The sequence below is a fragment of the Hipposideros armiger genome, unplaced genomic scaffold (assembly GCF_001890085.2).
Source record: "Hipposideros armiger isolate ML-2016 unplaced genomic scaffold, ASM189008v1 scaffold_290, whole genome shotgun sequence".
NCBI classification, from domain to species: Eukaryota; Metazoa; Chordata; class Mammalia; order Chiroptera; family Hipposideridae; genus Hipposideros; species Hipposideros armiger.
This window is the reverse complement of record NW_017731640.1, coordinates 1,262,394-1,284,248: the sequence shown is the minus strand read 5'-3', so window position 1 is coordinate 1,284,248 and position 21,855 is coordinate 1,262,394. Positions and strand designations below refer to the sequence as shown.

Genomic DNA, 21,855 nt, shown 5'->3' with positions numbered 1-21,855 from the left:
GAGTCCACAACACCACCCCAAAGCCTGGGATAGTCTCTACCTCATTCTCTAACAAACCCTTTTATTTAAAAAAAGCCTCTGACTTTCTGTGACACCCTCTGTCACACAAGCAGCTCTGTCTCCGGGCACATTAACCTATGCCTTTGGTTGATGCCTAAACACTGCAGGTCCCGTGCTGGAGATGTGCTGGGAACAGGGCTCCCTCAGACCAGGGCCCAGTTCCTGACGGCTTGCAGTCAAGTTCCCCCAGGCCGGCCACAGTTAGCTTATTTCTACTTGAAAAGGGGCTGTCATACTGTATACATCATCCTATCATTTAGCTTTTTATACAGCCAGACATCTACATATCTTCCTCCCCACCAGCATTAAAATAATCCTTGCAATTTGTATTGGCACTCAACAAATACAGATTTCTTTATCACTTGGTTGCAACTTGTGGGGGGAGGGGAGCCTAAGGATGACATACGGTTCACCCATCCACCTCTCGACACTCTTATCCATCTCTTTCCATCAGTGCTGGCACCTTAAGATCTTTCAGCAGCCTCCCTATTGCTCTGAGGATAAAGACGAAAGGCCTGGCCTGGCCTGCGAGGCTCTGAGGGATTCAGCCACAGCCTCTCAGATGCTGGGCTCCTGCATCCCGTCCGTGGCTTAGCCACACCCTCCAGGCTCCAGTCACTGGCCTCCCTTACACCCCAGGGCCACTGGATCAGCTAGCTCCTCTACGGTGCTCTCACCACATCACCTCTTGCCTAGAATTCAGCACCGCCCCCTAGGACTTTCCACAAATAATCTATCATACGTGCTGTCCAATGTGGCAGCTGCAATTTAGGAGTTGAGGTGTGGCTAGTGAGACTGAGGAATTGAACTTTTGTTTTATTTCATTTTAATCAGTAGCCACCTGTGGATACCGGCCACCATATAGGACAACATAGAATCCTGGATCAACTACTGCTCATCCTTCAGATCTCAGCTCAAGGATCACTTCCTTAGCCTGACCCCTCGGACGAGACCAAGGCCCCCCCATTTCATATTCTCGCTGTGCCCTTCCTTCAGAGACGCACTGCAATGTGCAGTGATGCATTTTCCAACAATCCAGGGCACGTCAGTCTCTTCTACTAGACGGAACGTTTTAGGAAGGCAGGGTCATGGCCATCCAGGTGCTGGCACACCTCAGGTAGATGCCATTGTTCTAAATGTTGGACTCAGGGCCGCCTGTGCAGGGGGCCTCGCCTCTCTCCCCTGAAAGGTGCATTAATTGCTCAGTGTCAGAATTGTAGTTACTTTTTTTTTTTTTTGGCCAAATCAGACACCCAGCAGTAGCTGGGAGCAACAGAGTCACACTTTCTTTCCCCCTTTAAAAAATGGCCCTTAAGGACGAAAGCAAATTGACTCTCTTTGCCTGAGTAAACCAGACATCAAGGCTATTACAAGACCTGGAGGATATCTGGGTCTGGAGACGGGAGCAGGGACTGCTGCCTGCGGGCCCATTCTCAGGGGCATGTACACATGGGCTCCCGCTGCCCCCTTCACACAGGCACCTGTCTGCCTGTGCCTTAGTTGGTTCTTGCTTCACATTTGAAGCACAAAGTCTTCCTGTGTAAAGACAATCCTACCCCACTCTCTTTCCCAGTAATAGTTTCTGGGAGAACCAGAAATTTATCAGGAGAAAGGAATAGAAACAAGCCCTTATGAAGCACTCTACTAGTACCATACCCAGCACTGTATTAGTATTTCAGCACCACGGGCGCAGGCGGGCACGGTTATGCCCACTGTACAGATGAGGAAGGCGAGCCGCAGCTCCGTGTCACGCAGCTAGCGCAGCAAGGGGCAGAGGCCAACGTCAAGCCCAGAGCTGTCTTACTCCACAGCCTGTGCTAGTCCATTATTTCCCCAACTTAATACATCTCCATTAGTGCTTCCTCTCACTCCTTGCTTTTCTGTTTCTTGAGAACATGCTTGTATCTTGACCTTAGTTGGCTTTAATTGCTTCTTCTGCATCCCATTTTCCCCTCCAAGATCCTGCTTCTCCATGGGGGAGTGGGACTGTGCTAGTTACGCAGAGCTCTGAGCCGGAGCTGGCGATGACCCCCGGGGCCCAGGCCTCTGCTCCCTCTGTCTCTCCTGACATCTCATGGGCTGAGTATTAAGTCGGAAAGTTAGAGGTAAGCGTTACAATTCTAGGCAGCTTTTGTGTCAGACAAAAGGATCAATTTTCATTATGTGAAGGCTACTTCACTATATGCTATAATGGCTTTGTTGGACATCCTGTGAACAAACTATCAAGTCCTTAGGATGATATTCTCGGAGTGAAAAAGTACAATTCCAAAAAAAAAAAAGGCTCATTCCACTATCTGCCAAATGAGGCCCGGAGGAGCCTTGCACGCACTCGTGTTCTCCAGCCCCCTCCCCATGCCTGAAATCCATGCGTCGTTGGCATTTTAGGCTGAAACACATGGGAGCAAAGACTCTTCCACTTGTCTATCTGTAAAACTCATCTTCCTCCAAACGCTTTTTTTTTTTTGCCCAGAGGAAGTGAAATTGTCTGTTTTCCCTATAAAATAATTTAGCTTCAACCTCTCTCTCTCTCTCTCTCTCTCTCTCTCTCTCTCTTAATGCAGTTGAAAATCCTGCCCAAGCCAAAGGAAGCTACCAGATCTGAGCTCAGAGTAAATGTGTATTTAAATTATTAGGTGGACATTCAATAAAAAGATAATTTCTAACCAAATATGTGCATACATATATGCCTATGTATGTATCGGGAGAGGATTTTCAAAGAAGGGTTTTCTCCCCCATACTTCTGGCAGCTTAGGTTTAAAGGTCAGATTTAAACTATCACCATGTTTCACAATGCAATCTGTGCAGTGCCGCGTAATGAAATGGTTCAGTAAAGGTGCTTGTGGAAATCCTTTTAATTAGGTCTAAGGCTTTTCAGTTGTCAACATGAATAAACCAAGAACCATTCTCTTGCAAACACAATGCACAAAATAAAAATGTAAGTTACCTTTGAAAAAATAGATATGCACTTGCAAAAGGAAGTTATATGTGTTTTTCTACAATATACCCTCTACCAATGGAAAAAAACCCCAAAAACCTAGATCTTTCAACAACAAAATAGACTGCAAATCAAAAATAAAGGAGTTGCTGTATTTCTAACGAACCAGGATACCATGCCTGGTTCTAATGAAATGTATTTGGAAGAACACTCAAGTAAATCATACCTAAAAATGTTTATCAAGAGACTAATGACTTTCTTTGTGAGCAAAAGCCACCTTTTCGTTTAACTATAATTAATTCCACAGATCAGTGGTATTCCAGTCAGACATGTGAATGTCCTATGATGACTCCTGCAAACTGAATGTTATCTATTAAAAATGCACCAAAATGCACTTTTGCCCTCAGCACCACTATCTGAGGCCCAAAAGATGAGAATTTCACAGAAGGAACATCAAGACTCTTCCTTTTCAAAGCGGTGTTGACAAACTGGAGTACTTAGGTTTGGAATTTTTAGCTGTCAGTTCAAAGCTGAATCTAGGGATCAAAATATGCAAAATGAAAACTGCAAGAAAATGGTAGGTTGCTTGGGGGAAGATGGATGGTATTTGCATTGAGTTCTGATGGAAAAAGCAAAACTAAATAAAGGACTCCAATCACCACCAGTTCAGATTCAGATGGATACCAAGTTGTTCATAAAAACCAACTGGCCTGAGGCTTGCGGTGAAATGGGAGAACGTAAATGGAGCAATGGCAGCATATAATAAAATTGTGTAATAAATCAATGTACAACACCCAACAAACAGTAAGTTGATTTACTCTGGGTTCCGACAGACCTGAGTTCAAATCCTGCCTCGGCTGCTGCTATTAGCTGGGTGCCTTTAGGCAAATTATTTAACCTCTTCATCTATAAAAGAGGTTTAAGTAACCCACCCCCCCTTTTGTTTGCAGGATTATTATGTAATTAAATATCGAGATTTTTGAAGCATCAGGCACAGTGGCTGGCACACAGTAGGAGCCTAATAGATGGTGACTATTCTTCCACATTACCCCAACTCCAAAGCCAAAACTACCCAAGGCATTATGTTAGCATAAAAAAGAATAATGGAGGCACAATTAACATTTTCTAGGGCATCAATTACTTAAATGTCACTCCTCATGCTAAGCCGAATGGGTTTATTTAGTGACCCAAACTCGGTGTGTATTTGGATATGAATGAAGTGCTTGGTGTTTACAAAGATAAAAGCGGGATTTGTCTCAGCAAATATCTGGGCTGAATGCATATAGATTGCCATGCTTAGGGATTCGGCCAGGCCGGGTCCATTGTGGATCACATGGATACATCCACATGGAGCGAGATATCTCCCAAGGGGATCTGGGCATCTCCACCTCCTCGGGGGAGAAAAAAATCCAGGAAGGGGGGGTGGGAAGTGTGTATAATAGATGTGTTTCACAGTGTCCCTGCTGCGATGAACAACTTGATCCACTTACAGTTCCAAACACATGATGCATAAAAGAGCTGACAGAAATTCAATTCTTCAAAGGAAAGCGTCTGCTCTCTAGTGGGAACGGCCAAATATTAAGCGGTTTTAAGGCAGGGCAAAGACCTAGAGGAGCATACTTCATTATCTAGATAGCCAGAGTCAAGAAATACCGAAGATTACAAACGAACGAAAAAGTAGCCGAGATTCCAAGCATTAATTACCCGGAGTAAAATGATTCAAGTTAAATCTTTGTTACGACAAATATTAAACCCAGCTGTGTTTATGTAGCAGTTGTGAAAAAGAAGGAAAAAAAAGGAATCCGTGTACAATATCTGTGAGCTCTGCCAGTTAATTGAATTTGCTGGCAGCACTTCCTCTACCACGAGCCAAACATCCTCAAAGATAAAATGTAGCTTTTAAACAGACCTGGGGAAAACGGAATCAAGAAATTTCAACCAATAAAACACAACTCTTTACTGGTATAAAAGTAAAGTAAAATTCAGTAATGAAAGGAAGGAAGTCTCTTAAACATTTACTGCATTCCAAAGCTTGGAGCTGCGGTTTATTGCTGGACTCTCTTCTGATGTCCCACAGTGCCCCTGCTCCAGCATCTTTAATGAAGTCCCATAAACTTCCATAAAATACTCGATTGTTGACAAATCATACACATACACACTCTGGGCAAGGCCCACGGGCCCACGATGCTCCTTGCCTTCCTGTCTGAAATTAGTAAGCCATGGAGTGGACACTGCCACGGAGAGTGGTCCATTGGAGAACAGAGGCCTCCAGGCAATCCCTTAAAAGGGTGATGGATGAAAGATGGGCTACCAGTGGTAGGTGACACTGGTAGGAATTCTCTTCAATCAACTGTCCCCTGACCCAAGTCCAATATCAGTACTTTGGAGTTAGGGGAAGCTTTGGCCAGATTCTAGGAATCGGAGAAGCAACAAGAGGTTGGATCCAACACTCTATACTCAGTCTGGGACTCAGTGTCGTCAGGGTCTTATCACATCACTCCCTGGCTTAATTATCTTAGTCGATCCCCCACTGTCCAAAATATGAAGTCCAAGCTTGTTTTTACGACAGAAGGCCACGCCCAAGCTGGTCCCTCCCGTCTACTTCTCTGGTCTCATCTTTTGTCCCTCCCAACCACACACCCTAGGTTCCAGCTGGACTAAACTCTTAATCCCTGCCCAAACACACACGCTTTTGTTCACACCTCCAGCCTCCACTCATTCCATCCCTGCCTCCCAGTACGCTCACGTCTCCTCTTCTAGGAACAGTGACTGTTTTCTACACATCTCCATGTTCCGAAGGCCCAACGCGCTGAGCCCGCATCCAAAACACTCTGGCTGGATAAGTAATCTCCATTCCTGAACTGGCTACAGAGCTGCCCATCTGGGATGCTGGACCAGGGTGTCTGGGAGCTCCTGTGGACGGAAGCAAAGCTGCTGGTGTGAAATGTGAGTGGGTAGGAGAGCAGCAAGAGATGTGCCAGGTCAGGCTGGCAGACAACGGATTATGAGGGGCCATATTATGGAGCTTGAATTTCACCCAGAAGAAACTGAGGAGCCATTAGAGTGTTTTCAGGTGGGGAGTGATATTCATGTTACAGAATCTGCCTTCATTTACAACAAGGGAATGGTCTGGGACTGGAGAAATGGAGGTAAGACTGGCAGTCCAGCCCCCCATTCGCTCTTCTACCAGCCAGCCTATGACTGCACTGAGACCTAAGGTCCATGTCGTAATCATCTCTGCATCCATTATACCCAGTGTAAAGCATGGCACATAGTAGGTGCTCAGGAAATGCTTCAGGGTTTTTTTTTTTGGTTTGTTTCTTTTTTTTATTGCGGTACACCTGAGAAACTATATATATTTAAAGTATACAATGTGATTATTTGGTATACATATCTGTTATGAAATAATTATAATAATTCATTTAATTAACATATCAATCACTTCACATAGTCATCTTTTTTGTGTGCATGAGAACACCTGAGATCTACTCTCTCAGCAAATACCAAGTACGCAATACAGTATTATTAACTGGAGTCACCGTGTTGCGTATTAGATCCTCAGAGTGTATTCATGTTATAACTGAAAGTTTGCTCCCTTTGACCAACATCCCCCATAGGAAATGCCTGTTGCACAAATAAACATTCTGTCAGAGAACACTAACAATATCTGTTTTCATGTGGCAGGAGGAATACTAAGTCCACAGACCTTCCACACAAAGACTTATGTAAGATGTTCAGTATAGTCAGAGCCTGCCCGTCTCCCCGGTCAGCATTTTAAATTCCTACTGGGATTTTAAGAATCTTTTTTTTTTTGTTTTTTTTTTTTTGCAAAGTTTACTATTACTTTAGACATTTTGCAGAAAGGCAGATTGCTCAGGCCAGACAGCCTGTGAAGTCTGCTCTGTAAGAAGTAGTCCTTTGATTTGGAGCTCAAAAGCTTTGCTGACTCCCAAGTTACAATGGCACATTGGCTCCTAGGGGGCCCTGTAGCAGCACCCTTCGAGTCTATGAGGACTTCAGAGGAAAGGCAGCAAGTGGACTCTGGGCTCATTAGATTCCGGGCCCTTCTGAACCAGTTTTGCCTCTGGACTCCCAAAGACAGTCCACTACATGGTATGGCCTGATTCTAATGTAATATGAACCAGCCCTAAGGTCAAAATTAAACAGGACACTGCCATTCATTCAGTAAATATTCACTGAGTAAATGAACTCTGGGGTAGACAGAAACATGAAGGAGGAAGAGTTTTTAGTTCCTACCCCAGAGGGGTTTGAAGACAGGCCATGGACAAAAATAATTCTGCCATCACATGACTCGTGCCGTAACAGACGGATGTGCCACGTGCTTTGAGAATACAAAGGAGAGAGCGATTAACTACTGAGGGAGGGCCAAGGAAGACCTGGTTTTAGAAGGACCAGAAAGCTGATGGCGTTAGAAGAGGCTGAAGGCATGGAGAGCCACTAGAAAGCCACTGCCAGCTTTCCAGTTTCACAGCACAGGAGAGAAGTACCAGGTCAGATGACTCACTTGCCCTAACACAGGAGACGGGGCTAGCTACACATGCACACATTTGCAATGAAAAAAATGAATATGAATTTTAAATAATTTTCAGAAGTAGATGCTAACTTCCGTATTACTGATAAAAGTGAAAATTGGTATGTATCTTGTGGGGAAGGTACGGTATTTAAAAGTATGTACCAAGAGCTTTAAAGTTTTATATACCCATGATTCAGAAATTCTACTTGCAGGAATTCATGGAATTCAAGTAAATGATGTAGAGATTTAGTTACAAATATGTCCATCACACCACTGTAGACAATAGGTCAAATATATTATGGTATACATTCATACAATGGAATAGTTCATACATTGAGAGGTATGAATTTTAATTAAAATGGTCACAATATATCAATGGTTTTCCATTTTTTAACTGTGATGCAGAGTAATGAATGTACTCTACTTGGTAAACCAGTATATGTATATTATGCAGTCAACTAAAAAGTTTCATACATTGAATCTTCCCCCATATTATCATATGTGATGCACTCTGATGTTTTTTTCCAACTCCATTTTAAAAAATGCTTGTTGTGACCCACTAAATTGATTTTATGGTTTCACTAATGGGTGACTACGTGCAATTTGAAGAAATCCATTTTTAAGTTGTAAAGTTCAAGATCCCAGTGGTATTTACTAATCATGGCCAAAGAGTTAAAATGCTTGGCCCGCAATATACCCAGTAAATTGTAGCTGTAATGTGCACTAAATTTATCCTGTCTTTCTTCGAAAAGGGAACTCTGATTTTCAGGGATCTCTGTTTTCCCAGATACTCAAACAAAGTAGAGAGTCAGATGTTTAATGAATAAATGATAGAATAAATAAATGGTCTAGTGTTCCAAGCAGGTTGCACATGTGACTCATTCATTCATTCACTCACTCTACAGACACCCACTGAACGTGTATAGGAGCCACGCAACGGTGCCAGGGCCGTGTTCACAGCCGTGTGGAACCCAAATGCTTCGGGGTGGGGGGGGGGAAGGCGGCAAGAGTTAGTAAATAAGCAAAGCGATATCGTAAGTGGTATGGGGAAAAGGATGTGCAAACCTAGAGGAGGGAGTGTCAAGCTGTGGGGTGATCACAGAAGAGACATCCGAGGAGTGCCCTACAGAACGAAACAGGCTTCGGCCAGGCAGAGAAGGCAGGGTGTGTGCACCACAGAAAACAGCACGGAAAGCAGCTGGAGATAGAAAAGAGCAGGAGGCACCGGGAAACGGGACCGTTCTCCTCATGGCCGAGTGGTGAGGTGATGGCACGTGCGGCTGAGAGGCTGCCTGCTGCCAGTGTCCAGCTGGTGAAGATGCCCGGAGGCCACGCGGAAGGACTGGTAGCTGCCGGCCCGGTGCAGTGTGGGTGCTCCGCCCACGCTAGCTTTCTTCCTTTGCCTTCTCCCCTTCTTCACACCGATGGTCGGCGCTCAGTGTGCTTTCTCTCTCTCTTTACGTGCTTAGAAGCCTCTTGGATATCCCTCAAAAATTCCACCAAGGAAGAACAAGAAGTTTATGTCGTTTAAAATGCATCATTAAATCACCTGTGATCTTTTTATCCAAAGAATATGGAGAAGCCAGAGAAGCGATGGTCCTGAAAACACACAAACCGTAAAGCCCAAAGCCAAGACATTCAAGTGCCTCAGGAGAAGCAGAAAGATGGCATTTTTTCCTGTCATAAATCTAGTAATAAATCATATCACAGAAAATGTGAAAAATACAAGAAAAAAATGTTAACTCCTAACTTTACCACCCTAATATACCACTTTTGGTAACTGGGAAGTTCTTTTAAAAATCTTTTACTTCTGTGTATCTGGCTGTTTTTCTTCATGATAGTCGTAGTAGACACATTGTTGAATATTCTGCTTTTGTCATTCAATTGTATCCTTAGCATTTCCTGTGTTGCCCACTTTCTTCATAAGCATCATTTTGAATGGTCGTAGAGTACACGCCATTGAATAGCAGTGGGACAGGTTATCTTAATCACACCCCCTAATTTTGGATACTAAGGTTGCTTCCAACATTGGTTAACAGAAACAATGGTATTTGGTTAGATGGATTTCTGCATTTAGAAGTATTTGCCAGACAGTAACCTTAAAAGTAGAATTATTAAGTCAAAAAAGAATACATATTTTAATGTCCTATTAAATATATCATCATAAAAGAAACATGTTTTAAAAGAAAACCAATCTTATAGAAAACATGAAGTAAAAGACTAAGCAAATAGTAAAGGTATACCTCTCTCTCTCTCTCTCCCCCCCCCCTCTCTCTCACACACACACACACTCACACACACACACACACACCTGCAAATTTCCATCCAGAGAACATTAGAAGCCCTGGGAAATCCTGCTCCCAGTGATCAAGTGTGGAATGTCCAGATCGCTGGAAACCTGGAAGAGTCTGAACTCCTTTCACGAAGCTTTCTAAAGGCCCTACGCTAGCCACTGGCTTACAATGAACAGCCTTGAAGGAACAATAGATGTTCTTTAAATTTTAGGAGAGAAACAGATGAAGAGTGCTTGGTTAAATGGCTGCAAAGGGAGGGAACGTTATATTCCTGTTCTCAGCATCCACGTGGGCTGAGGTAAACAAGAAGTCTGTAAACAAGCCGTTAGATCAATAGAAGAAGAACTATTCTTGCCGTATTCCTCCTCTACAATCCACAGCTAAAGAACAATACAACACTGTCAGTGAAAACAATACATCTGCAAGTTTCACAGAACCCAGCAAGGTAGAACAGCATTAGCCTTGCAATTCTCACTTTTTTTTTAAGGTAGAAAAAGCTAACTGAGATAAGATTACAAAATTTAAGACTAAATAGTCTAGGTACCGTGTAAAAAGCCAGAGCCACTCTGCCTCCAATGCGTCTCCTTTCCCACGTTCATAGATCATGTGAAAGTCAGCAGAGCTGTTCTGAAACCTTTCAGAGTTAACTTCCAAGGCCTCTTCTTTTTAAAACTTAACCGTATTAAGCCATAACTTATATAACAACAGAATGCATACATTTAAAGAGGGCAGTTTGGTGAGTTTTGGCTAAATGCACACATCTGTGTAACCCCCACCACAACCAACAAACAGAACCTTTCCTTCAGCCCAAAATGTTCCGCGGGGCCCGTTAATCATTTCATGTCTCCTCCACCCCAGCCCAAGCCAAGCACTGACCTGCTCTCGTCCACTATGAGTCCAGCTTTCTGTCTTCTAGAATTTTACATAAATGAAACCAAACAGCATATTCTCATGTGTCTGGCATCTTTTGCTCAGTGTAACGTATTTAAGATTCATCCAAATTGTTCTATGGATCACAAGCCTGTCACAATGGAATACTGGCTCAGTCATAAAAAAATAAGGGCTCTAACACTGTTTATTCATCCTACCAGCTGATGGAGGTGAGGGCTATTTCCAGGTACTGTTTCCTCTGAATAAAGCTGCCATAAACATTCGTGTGCAAACCTGTATGGGTGCATGTTTTCACTTCTCAGGGATAAATACCTAGGAGTGGGGTTGTTGGGTGGTATGGTAGGTGTAAGATGAACTTCATACAAAGCTGCCAAACTGTCTTCCAAAGTGGTTTTACCATTTTATGCTCCCATAACCAGTGATGAGAGTACCAGGCCAGTTGTGTCACATCCTTGCCAACACTTGGTATTGTCAGTCTCTAAAACATTTTTTAAGTCAGGTTTATTAGGTATGATTTACATACAGTAAAATGTACTGCTTTCAGTGATGAGTTCTGTGAATATTGAAAGATGCATATAGCCATGTAACCATCACCCCAAGCTCCTGACAACCATTCATCTGGTTTCTAGCTCTACACGTTTTGTCTAATTCAGAATGTCATATAAATGAATGCTTTCACTTAGCACAATGTGAGATTCCCCCATTTTGTGGGACAGGTCAATAGTTTCTTTTTACTGCTGAGTAGTATTCCATTTTATGGGCATACCACTGCATTTATATATACATTCACCATTTGAAGGACATTTGGATTGTTTCCAGTTTTTGGTGACTACAAACATAGCTGCTAAAAACATTCACATACATGTGTCTGTATGTATAAGTTTTCATTTTCTTGAGTGACTATCTAGGAGTGGGATTGCTTGATCATATACGAAACACGTTTAATACATACGCTTATAAGAAATGCAGTCTTTTTATTTTAGCCACACCAGTGGGTACATAGTGGCACCCTCGGTGTGAAAATTAATTTGCACCCTCATGGAGCATATTTCCATGTCCTATTGGCCATTTGAATATCTTGTATTGTTGAGGTTTGCACACTTTTTAATTGGGCCATCTTCTTATTGAATTTAAGGGTTCTTTATAGATTCTGGATAAAAGTCATTTTGCAGATAGCAGTATGGAAGTATTTTCTCTCAGTCTGTGGCTTGTCTCTTCATTTTTTGTAATGGTGTATTTTGAAGAGGGTAAGTTTTTACCTTTCACGAGGTTCACTTTCTCGCGTTTTCTTTTACGGTGTGCACTTTTTGTGTCTTATGTAACAACTGCTTCCTACCCCTTGAAGATTTTCTCCTATATTTTCTTCTATTTATTTTACAGTTTTTGCATCTATGTTTAGGTCTATAATTAATTTTGAACTAATATTTGCATGAGGTGAAAATTCAAGATTCATTTTTTTCCCATATGGATATATCCAAATATTCCTGTAGCATTTGTTGAAAAATATTATACTTTCTCTATTGAATTACTTTGGCTATTTGTTGAAAATCAATCGACCATTTATGCGTAGGTCTAATTCTGAGCTGTTTATTCTGTTCTACCAAACTATATATCTATCTACATCTCCTGTAATTCTATAGTAAGTCTTAAATGTAGGTAATATAAGTTCTGCAACTTTGTTCTGTTTCAACATTGTTGGCTATTCTAGATCTTTTGCATATTCATAGATATTTTAGAATCAGCTCATCAAGTTTATTATGTTTTTTCTTTATAAAGCTCTCTGGAATTTGGGTTGGGATTATATGAAATTTATAGATTAATTTGGGAAAAATTAACATCTTAAAAATATTGAGTCTTCTAATCCAAAACATGGACTATCTCTCCATTTGTTTAGGTCTTTTAAATATTTTCTAAGAAACGTTTTATAGCTTTCAGTATACAAATCTTGCACATATTTTGGTAAATTTATTCCTAAGTATTTCACATTTAGCATGCTACTTTAAATGGTACTTTAAAATTTTCATTTTCAATTGCACATTACTAGTATACAGAAATACATTTGATTTTTGTATACTGACCTTCACCCTTGCTAAATTCATTTACGAGACTCTTTAGGATTTTCCATATACATGATCATGTTGCCTGAATAAAGACATTTCCCCCCCTTTTTTCTAATCTTTAGGGCTTTTATTTCTTTTTCTTGTCTTAGTGAACTGGTTAGAGCCTCCAGTACAATACTGAATAGAAATGGGAAGAGCGGACATCTTTTTTGTTCTCATTCACAGAGGGAAAGCATTCAGTCTTTCACCATTAAGTAGCTTTTGTTAGCTGTAGATTCTTAGATGCTCTTTATCACAATGAAGACACCTAGTTTGTTAAGAGCTTTTATCATGAACAAGTGTTGGATTTTTCCTAAAACACATCTTTTGCATATGTTTTGATATAATTTTCCATTTTTTAGTTTGTTGATATGGTAAATCACATTGATTTTCAAATATTTAGCCATCCTTTATTCATTTAATCATGATGTATTATCCTTTTTATACCAGGGGTGTCCAAAAAAGGTACACATTTTAAGAGATGTTATCTATGTATTACTTTTCGAAGTTGAATTGAATTACAGTAGCAATGTGTACTATGACATTCGCTCAAAAGATGGGTTAATCAAATGAATGATAGCGTCATTCACTGTATTACAATTTTAATCGTTTTTTCCTTTCTTAAAATGTGTATACATTTTTTTTTGGCACCCTCTGTGTATTGCTGGATTCAATTTGTCAATATTTTGTTCAATATATTTACATCTGTGTTTATGAGGTATATTGGTCAATAGTTTTCTTTTCTTGTAAATTCTTTTTTTATTTTCATGCCAGGGTAATGATGACCTCATAAAATAAGGTGGGAGGTAATCCTTTCTCCTCACTTTTTGGAAAATTAGTGTAAGATTACATTAGTTCTTCCATAAATGTATAATAGAATTAATCGATAAAGCTATCTGGGCCTGGAGCTTTCTTTGTGAGAGCGTTTTCATTACAAATTCAGGTTTCTTTAACAGAAACAGTGCTATTTTTCTATTTTCTATTTCTTCTTGAGTCACTTTCTGTAATTTGTATATTTCAAGGAATTTGTTGATTTCATCTCATTTACCAAAATTATAGGAATAAAGTTGTTCAAAATACTCCTTTATTTCCTCTTCTCTTTCCTTTTTTTAAAAAATATACCTTTTATTTTGGAATACTTTGATTTACAGAAAAGTAGCAAAGATAATACAGAGAGGATCTGTATAGTCTTCCCCCAGTTTCAGTTTCCCTTAATATATCTTATATTATCACATTTGTCAAAACTAAGAAACCAACCTTGGTACATTATTATTAACTAAACTCCAAACTGTACTGTGATTTCACCAGTTTTTCCATTAACATCCTTTTTCTACCCTAGGACCCAACCCAATCCCACACTGCATTGGCTGTCATGCTGTCGTCGTCTCCTTCGATCTGTGACAGTTCCTCAGTCTTTCTTAAGTTTTTTATGACCTTACCAGTTTTGAGAAGTGCTGGTCACATATTTTATAGAATGCTCCTAAAGTTGGGTTTATCCTGGGCAGTTTCCGCCATGATTTGACTGGGGCTTTGGAAAGAATACCAGAGAGGTGCCGGATCCTTCTCATTGCATCGTATCAGGGTTACATGACAGTCATGACATCACTGGTGATGTTAAACTTGACCGCTTGATTAAGGTGGTGTCTGCCATTACTCCACTACAGCACTCATTTCTGGCACTCTTCACTCCTTATTGTCCAAGTTGCTCTATGATATCCTGTTTCTTCCACCTGAAGAACTTCCTTGAACATTTCTTGTAGTGTAGGTCTGCTGACAACGGTTTCTCTCACTTTTTATTTTTCTGAAAAAGTCTTAATTTTGCCTGCATTTGTGAAGGATATTTTCACTGGATATAGCATTCTAGTTTAAAATTTTCCTTTATTACTTTAAAAATCTCGTTCCATTATCTCCTGACTGTGTAGTATCTTATAAGAAGTCTTCTGCCATTACTTCTTTCTCTTACATAATGCCTATTTTTCCCTAACTAATTTTAAGCTTTTCTTTTTATCACTGGTATTGAGTAATTTCATGATGTAGCCTTTGTGTGGCTTTGTTTGGGTCCATTATGCTTGAGGTTTATTGAGCTTCTTGGAACTCTGAGTTAATCATTTTCATCAAAATTAAAAAATAAATTGGCTATAATCTCTTTAAATGTATATGTTTTTTGTCTTTCCCCACCTTGCTCTCCTTCTAGGACTCAAAATTACATGAATATTATTAGTCCTCTTGATATTGTGCTATGGGTCCTGTAGCTTCTGTTATTTATGTTTTTTAACCTTTTCCAGTCTTTTTCCTTTCTCTGCTTCATATTGGATAGTTTTCAGTGGTGTGTCTTCAAGTTCAATAATCTTTTAAGCTATGGTGCCTACTATCCTTTTAATCCTATCAGTGAAGTTTTCAATCCAGATATTATACTTTCACTTCTAGATGTTCCCTTTCATTCTTTCTATATCTTGTTTCTTTCCTCATTAAGTTCAGGTCTTCCTCTAAATGCATGAATATATTTATAATCTTTATAATGTCTATCATAAAGTCCTTGTCTGCTAATTCCATCACGTCTGTCATTTCTGAGTTTGTTTCTACTGACTAATTTTCCTCTTGGTTATGGGTTACATTTTCCTGATTCTCAACATGTCTAGTACATTTTTGACAGGATGCTGGTTACTGTGAATGCTATGTTGTTGAGTATTGGATTTTGTTGTCTTCTTTAAAGAGGGTTGAAATTTATTTTGACAGGAGGTTGAATTTCTCACATATCAGGTTGATACTTCCAAGGCTTTTTTTTCTTAAGCAACAGTTTTGTTTAAAACTTTTTATTGAAGTTTAATATGCATATAATAAAAATACAAATATCATTTGTGTTCAGTTTCATGAATTCTTGCCCACTTAACTGGCACTGAGATAAAAAAAAATGGACACATTACCAGCACCCCCAAAACCCTCTCTTAAGCTCCTCAAGGCTTGATTTAAAATTTTTAGGGCAGGGCTATCATAATCTTGATTCTAGAGCTAATTTAGACTACTACCAAGGGATGGCCTCCTGGGGTCTTGGATGACTGTCCCGCACGATCAACAAGATCTCTTTATTCTGGCGAGGCAGAGCTTGAATGATTCCTAGCCTGTGTGAGCTCCATCCTCCAGGTGGGCAGATCAGCAGATTAGTCAAGAAGACCAAGTTAGGTTTCTGGAGCTCGTTTGCTGAGTAGCTCCCTCCTGTTTGATACTGACCCACAAATTTAAACCACCTTGCCCTCAAACTCAGTTTTCTAACCTCTCAACTCAGCAAGATGGCTGTGCTTTGCTGGGGGTCCTGCTCCTCGCCCAGGGTCCAGAAAATGCCTCAAGGCAGAAAGCCTGGTGGATCACAGGGCTCACCTCGTTGCCTTCCTTGCTCTCCCAGACTGTACTCCTGCACTGCCTGCTGTCCAGTATGTGAGAAACAGTTGTTTTCATATTTGTCCTGAGTTTCAGTTATTATTGTCGGGGGGAGAAATCTAGCTCCAATTATTCCATCATGGCTAGAAGCAGAACAAAGGCCTCTTTTAATAAAATTTCCAGCACGGATGCCATGTTTTGCAAGATTTCATCTACCAAAATAACCCAATCCATATGTCCCCTCCATCCTTCCATCTATCTCTTCAGTGGCTGCTAGATCCCTGAGAAACAAAGATGAATAAAACTTGATTCCTGCCCCCAAAGAACTCATAATTAAAGGGGAAAGCCAGAAATGTGTAATAAATTACCCTGCTGGATGATAAGTATAAGTATACAAGCAATATAAGGAAAAAGATATAGTTAAATCTACTTGGAGAGGTCAGGGAAGGTTTTCAGAGCCTAACGTTTAGAGTTAAGTCTTGAAAAACGAGTAAGAGATTGACAGATGGGGCAGGGCGTGCGGGACAGAAGAAACTCTGTATGCAAAGTATGAAGTTATGAAACAACATGTAAGTTTGGGAGAAATACTAACAGTTCCAGACACCTATAACATAGGGTTTGAAGCAGGGAGGCGAGAAAGCTAATGCTATGGGAAAAAAACAGGAAGGTCATATCGTGAATGAGGGCCTTGACTGCCACGCTAGTCATCATTTGCATCCATAATTCATCACCATTAACTACACTCTATTGTGCTCATTGGTCGTGTTTAACATATATTATATACATTACATTTAGTTCTCACAAGAACCTATGAGGAAACTAAGGCTCAGAGAGCTTAAGTAATTTTGCCCAGGATCACATGGCTGGTAAGTGAAGAAGCCAAGGTTTAAATACAGGTCTCTCTAATTCCAAAGCCAGCTAAAGGAATTTGCCTCTAATCTGTAGGCACTGGGAAGTTACGCAAGAATTTTTTATCTATACACCTTTTTTCAAAAATTATACTTATTGATGGAATGGTTTTAAGTAGAAGAAAAATACAGTTAAATTTATGTTGTAAAAAGGTGACTCTGGTGCACGAGGAAGAAGGAGCTGGAGTCCCAAGAGCCAGTTCAGGGGCTGCTGGTAACAAACAGTGCAGGGGAGAAATGAGAGCTTGGCCAGGTGGCGTTTAGGAGGGATGGAGAAGAGTTTGAGAATGTTTAAGAAGCAGAATCTGTCAGACACAGTAAATAAGCAGCTTTGGCAAAAGGACAGATTAGGAGGTCACCTGTGGCTATGCTGATGTTGCTACTCTACAGGTAGTTGGTCCTACACTAAGTGCAGGGACGCAACTCAAGGACTCGACCACTCACACAGCCTTATAGAATCAAACCCATGAATTCCATTGAAACACAGTCCAAGTACCTATGGACCACAGTCCCTCCCGGGACTGTCGATGGAGTCCCTACTGGGTCTACAGCCCCACGCTGGAAACCACTGCTACAGAACATTCTCAACTCTGCCACAAGCCAGTCTGGAAACAGGGGGGTCCTCTCCATGCAGGCTGAGGGCTGTTAGGAAACGAATGGTCCTCTCACCCTGGCTGTAATTATTAGCAACAATTTTACTAAAAATAAACACAGGTGCCATTTACTGAACGCCGACGTGAGCACCACGCTAAGCGTCTGATGGACGCTACTGTCTCAGTTATTTGCCATAACAATCCTAATAATAGGTCCCATACTCCTCTTTTCAAGATGGGAAGTGGACAGGGCGGCCAGTTAGCTCAGGTGGTTAGAGCGCAATGCTCCCAACACCAAGGTTGCCGGTTCGATCCCCATATGGGCCGCTGAGCTGCGCCCTCCACAACTAGATTGAAACAACTACTCGACTTGGAGCTGATGGGTCCTGGAAAAACACCCCCCCCCAAAAAAAATAAAAGATGGGAAGCTGAGGCTCAGAGAGAGAAATAACATACCCAAGTGACTTTAGTTCTCTGAGGGCACTTTATCAATCATTTCAAAGGCATCTTGGAACGCGCCATCTTCAGGAAGCTTCCATTATCCTCCCCCAAATTTTGTCCCCCTGGACCCTTCTGTGCCTGATTTCTACTTCCTTTGTGGCCCCTATTTTGGTATACTGTGATATATATGTAATTTACCATCTGTTTCTCCTACTGGGATGTGCCCTTTGAAGGAGAGGGCTAGATCTGCATCATTTCTGCAGCTCCATGCCCAGCATGGGGGCAGAGCACTGCCGAGGGGACCAGTCAGCCTACTCCACGGTTTCTGAGCCCTAGCCACGCATCCTGGGCTGCCCCAGGCCCCTGGCCATTTCTTGCACGTGATATGTCTCAGGCTCACGTACCACATTCACTTAGCAGTTACAAGGTCCATACCTAAGCTACCTGTGGCTTAAAAGGAGAGCTTTTCCACTGAAAGGGAACTAGGGTAGCATTCCTTGGACCAAAAGAACTGAAATTATGGTCCGGAGGCCCTAAGCTACAGACGGCATACCCTGTTGTGACACGCTGAAAAGTGAGCCTCTGACCTCTCTCTGCCTCAGAGTGGGCATCAGTGGACATGGAGGCGAGGCAGCACAGGCTTTGGTGTTGCCCAGGCTGGGGTTCCAAGCTCAGCTCTGCCTCAGCTGGCTGTATGGTCGTATGGTCTGTGGCTTGGCACATGCGCTCTGCGGTCCGTTCCTCCCTGGGAAAAGGACAGAGCCTCCTCCATAGGGCTCTGAGGCGAACTGAATGCGAACATGAGTGCAGATGGCACCCAGAGAGGCAGTGGGCCAGGTGGCTCTGTGGAGTGACAGAGTTGGGTTCACTTCTTGGCTCCCCTCTTTTCTAGCTCTGGGGGTAAGAAAAATACCTTCCGTCGAGTGGTGTGAGGAGGAAATGGGAGGTCAGTGATAAGTGCTTAGTACAATGCTCAGCACATAGGAAGTCAATGAATGGTAGCCATTGTTTATGCTACAAATGGAACATCTTTACAGAGCACAAATGACATCCTCAGAATCTCACCATGAGTTACACACAGAGGAGTATGAGACCTTGTTGCAAGCCACTCACCAGCAAACAGCAATCTCTTCCAGAGGGCCAACCCCACGGTGCCACCGGGACTCCTGGCAGTGCCCACTGCCACAACACAAACCCAGCGACACAAACCCAGCCCACCTCAGCAGCACACTCCTTTAGTCCGGAAGTCAGGAGAATTCTACAGATCTTCTCGCAGGTAGAGCCAGAGAGGTCAAACCAGAAACATCGAAGCCGTGTTTCCCAGGGAGCCCAATCCTCCCTATTCATGGGGACAATGGGGGACACTGGGTCTGCTTCAAACAGCCACCACGAGGCAGCTCTGAGTAGCCTCACGAGACAAGTATGAGGTCATGTGTTGGCCAGGAAAATGTAGCAGCCAATACCTTTTTGCTAAATGCTAAATAGTCAACATTCTGTGTAGACCTGAGGTCACAAAGAAAGATTTAGGGGACATGAAGCCACCTTCAGAGCACTGTCAGGAGATACCCTCCTTATGTGAGAAAATGGCTGTTTGAGAATGGTCCAGGAAAAAAAATGTAGGTCTGAAGTGCCCCAAATCGTTCACGCTGAATGCCCTCCCGCCCACCTCTGGGGACACTGTGCTGGGGAGGGATGGCTGCCGCAGAAAGGGGCGCTGTGGAGACACTGGCATTGCTTTGCACTTTCCAGATCAAAGTTCTGAGAGCAAAACAAGGCTTCAAAAGTGAACCAACCACCTCCCAACTTTCTTCACTGGGACAATGGTTCCCGAGAACAGAGAAACCAAGCGTCCATCTTAGGCCCTGGGAAAGCCATAGCCATCCTCCCTTTCCCGGCCCCAACGGGGTACATCACATTCATTCCACCGCACGTATTCCCGGGACTCAGAACCCCAAGGGCTCATCTCATTACCCACCACGTCATTTGGGAGGCTCTGGAGGTCGTCAAAGGGCGTTTCCAGGGTGTTGGTGTCTACATTCAGGATCACGACATCATCCAGGGCCATGTTTCTGACTTTCTGCAAATCAAAAAGAGTCCAGAACAGAAAGTCATTGAAGCACCATGAGACACGATATTCCCCCTGGCCTTCTCTGGGGAAGGGAATAAGGGAAAAAAAGGACAGCTGACAAAGGCTTACTCTGGGGCAGGCCCACTGCTAGGTGGTTCACATTTGTGAGGCTATTTAACTGTCACAAAAAAACTCTGAGAGCTTGTATGGTCACCCCCACGCCCCAGGAGTGGAAAGGTTTCACAGAAATTAAGTTAACGTAACCCAGGTCACACAGCTAGGAAGAGACGTCTTTACACTGCAGTGTTATTCTGTCCCAATATTTTCCAAATTTTTGAAGTAGAAGCTGAAATCTACAGCTCTGGCCCCAAGAATTCTGATATACAGCGAGGCGGTCATGACGTCAGCGCTTGCTCCACCCCTCTCGCTTACGGAAGGCGACTTGCCCACCTCTCGTTTGGCTCTTGTCATTCTTGGGTATGGAATACGGTGTACGGCCTAGGGTTAACGTTTCTCTTAAACATTAAGTTGGAAGGCCATGCTGCTTTCAACTTGGTTCTATTTTCCACAGAAATCCAGCGGGTACATCATGGCTCAGAAGCTGTGGCGATAAGCCATGATTCTGCTGGTCCGGGGAAAGGGCGACTGGGTGTTCATGTTTGGGGGGGGGGGGGAGGAAGGGATAACGGTACGATCTGGGAAAAACAAGAGCCCGCCGTGTGGAAGCAGCTCTCCACAGTCTGTAGAAGTACAAGATCGTGGGTAGCCTGAGTTTTCAATGTTTAATCACACTATTTACCCACTGCTAGAATCTATCTCCATTTTTCTCCTGCCTTCCCACCACTCCCAATCTCATTCAATTCTCTTACCACATCATAGATCTAAGTTCATTTCTTTAAAGTCTAGAATTTCAGAACTATTGTCTTTATTTCATTGCGCACTGGTTAAGTAGAAAGATCTTATAGTTTGTCCAAAGTGGGACACTATGGATGTAAAGAGAGCATATTATGCCAGGGCAGAAAGCATAAAATGGGACATTCGGTCACCCTATACATAAGGGATCAATTTCATCATTAGCCACACTTTGGAGCTACCGCATGTGACTGTGGAAGTGTGTACTACCCAAGGATGCCCAGCCAGCCAAGCTGGGACTGAAAACTGCCAACCCATGTGTCTGTCAAGGGGCATCAGTGGGGAGTGGTGGTGGCAGGAGCGAGGAGACGCCATTTCCTAATTCACCTGAGAGCACGCGTTGTGTGCTAGTGACGGGGCTGGACATCGCGATGGCTGCTAACACTGAATTCAAGAATGCCTTGGAAATGGACAATAATTACAATGTACTAGGAGCCTACTGGTGCTTCAGCTACGCTTTACTCACTTTCTGTCATTCAGCTCTTATCAAGTCCTGCCAAGTGCATGTTATTACCCTCATAAGTAACGAGAAAATGAGGTAGGGGGTGGAGGTAACACACACTGGCCACCTGTCCGCATGTCCCATGCTCTCTGCACAGCACCCTCATCCCCCTCATCACCAGACACCCTCAGCAAGCCTGCACTCCACACAGCCCGTGTCACTCTGAGCCCCAGCACCCCTGTGACTGCCTGCCTGCCTCCCCTGCTGGGGTGTAGGCCCCTTCAGGGCCTCTCCTGTGGAGCT

General features: G+C 42.6%; 1 protein-coding gene across 1 annotated transcript in view; it reads right to left on the bottom strand.

Moving 5' to 3' along the window:
- Nucleotides 1–21,855, bottom strand: part of DENND1A (DENN domain containing 1A) — a 493,284-nt gene that overhangs the window by 157,370 nt on the left and 314,059 nt on the right. Inside the window, exon 11 of the mRNA XM_019658787.1 lies at nt 20,106–20,207. Coding sequence (XP_019514332.1) covers nt 20,106–20,207 — 102 coding nt within the window. The remainder of the gene's footprint in view (nt 1–20,105; nt 20,208–21,855) is intronic.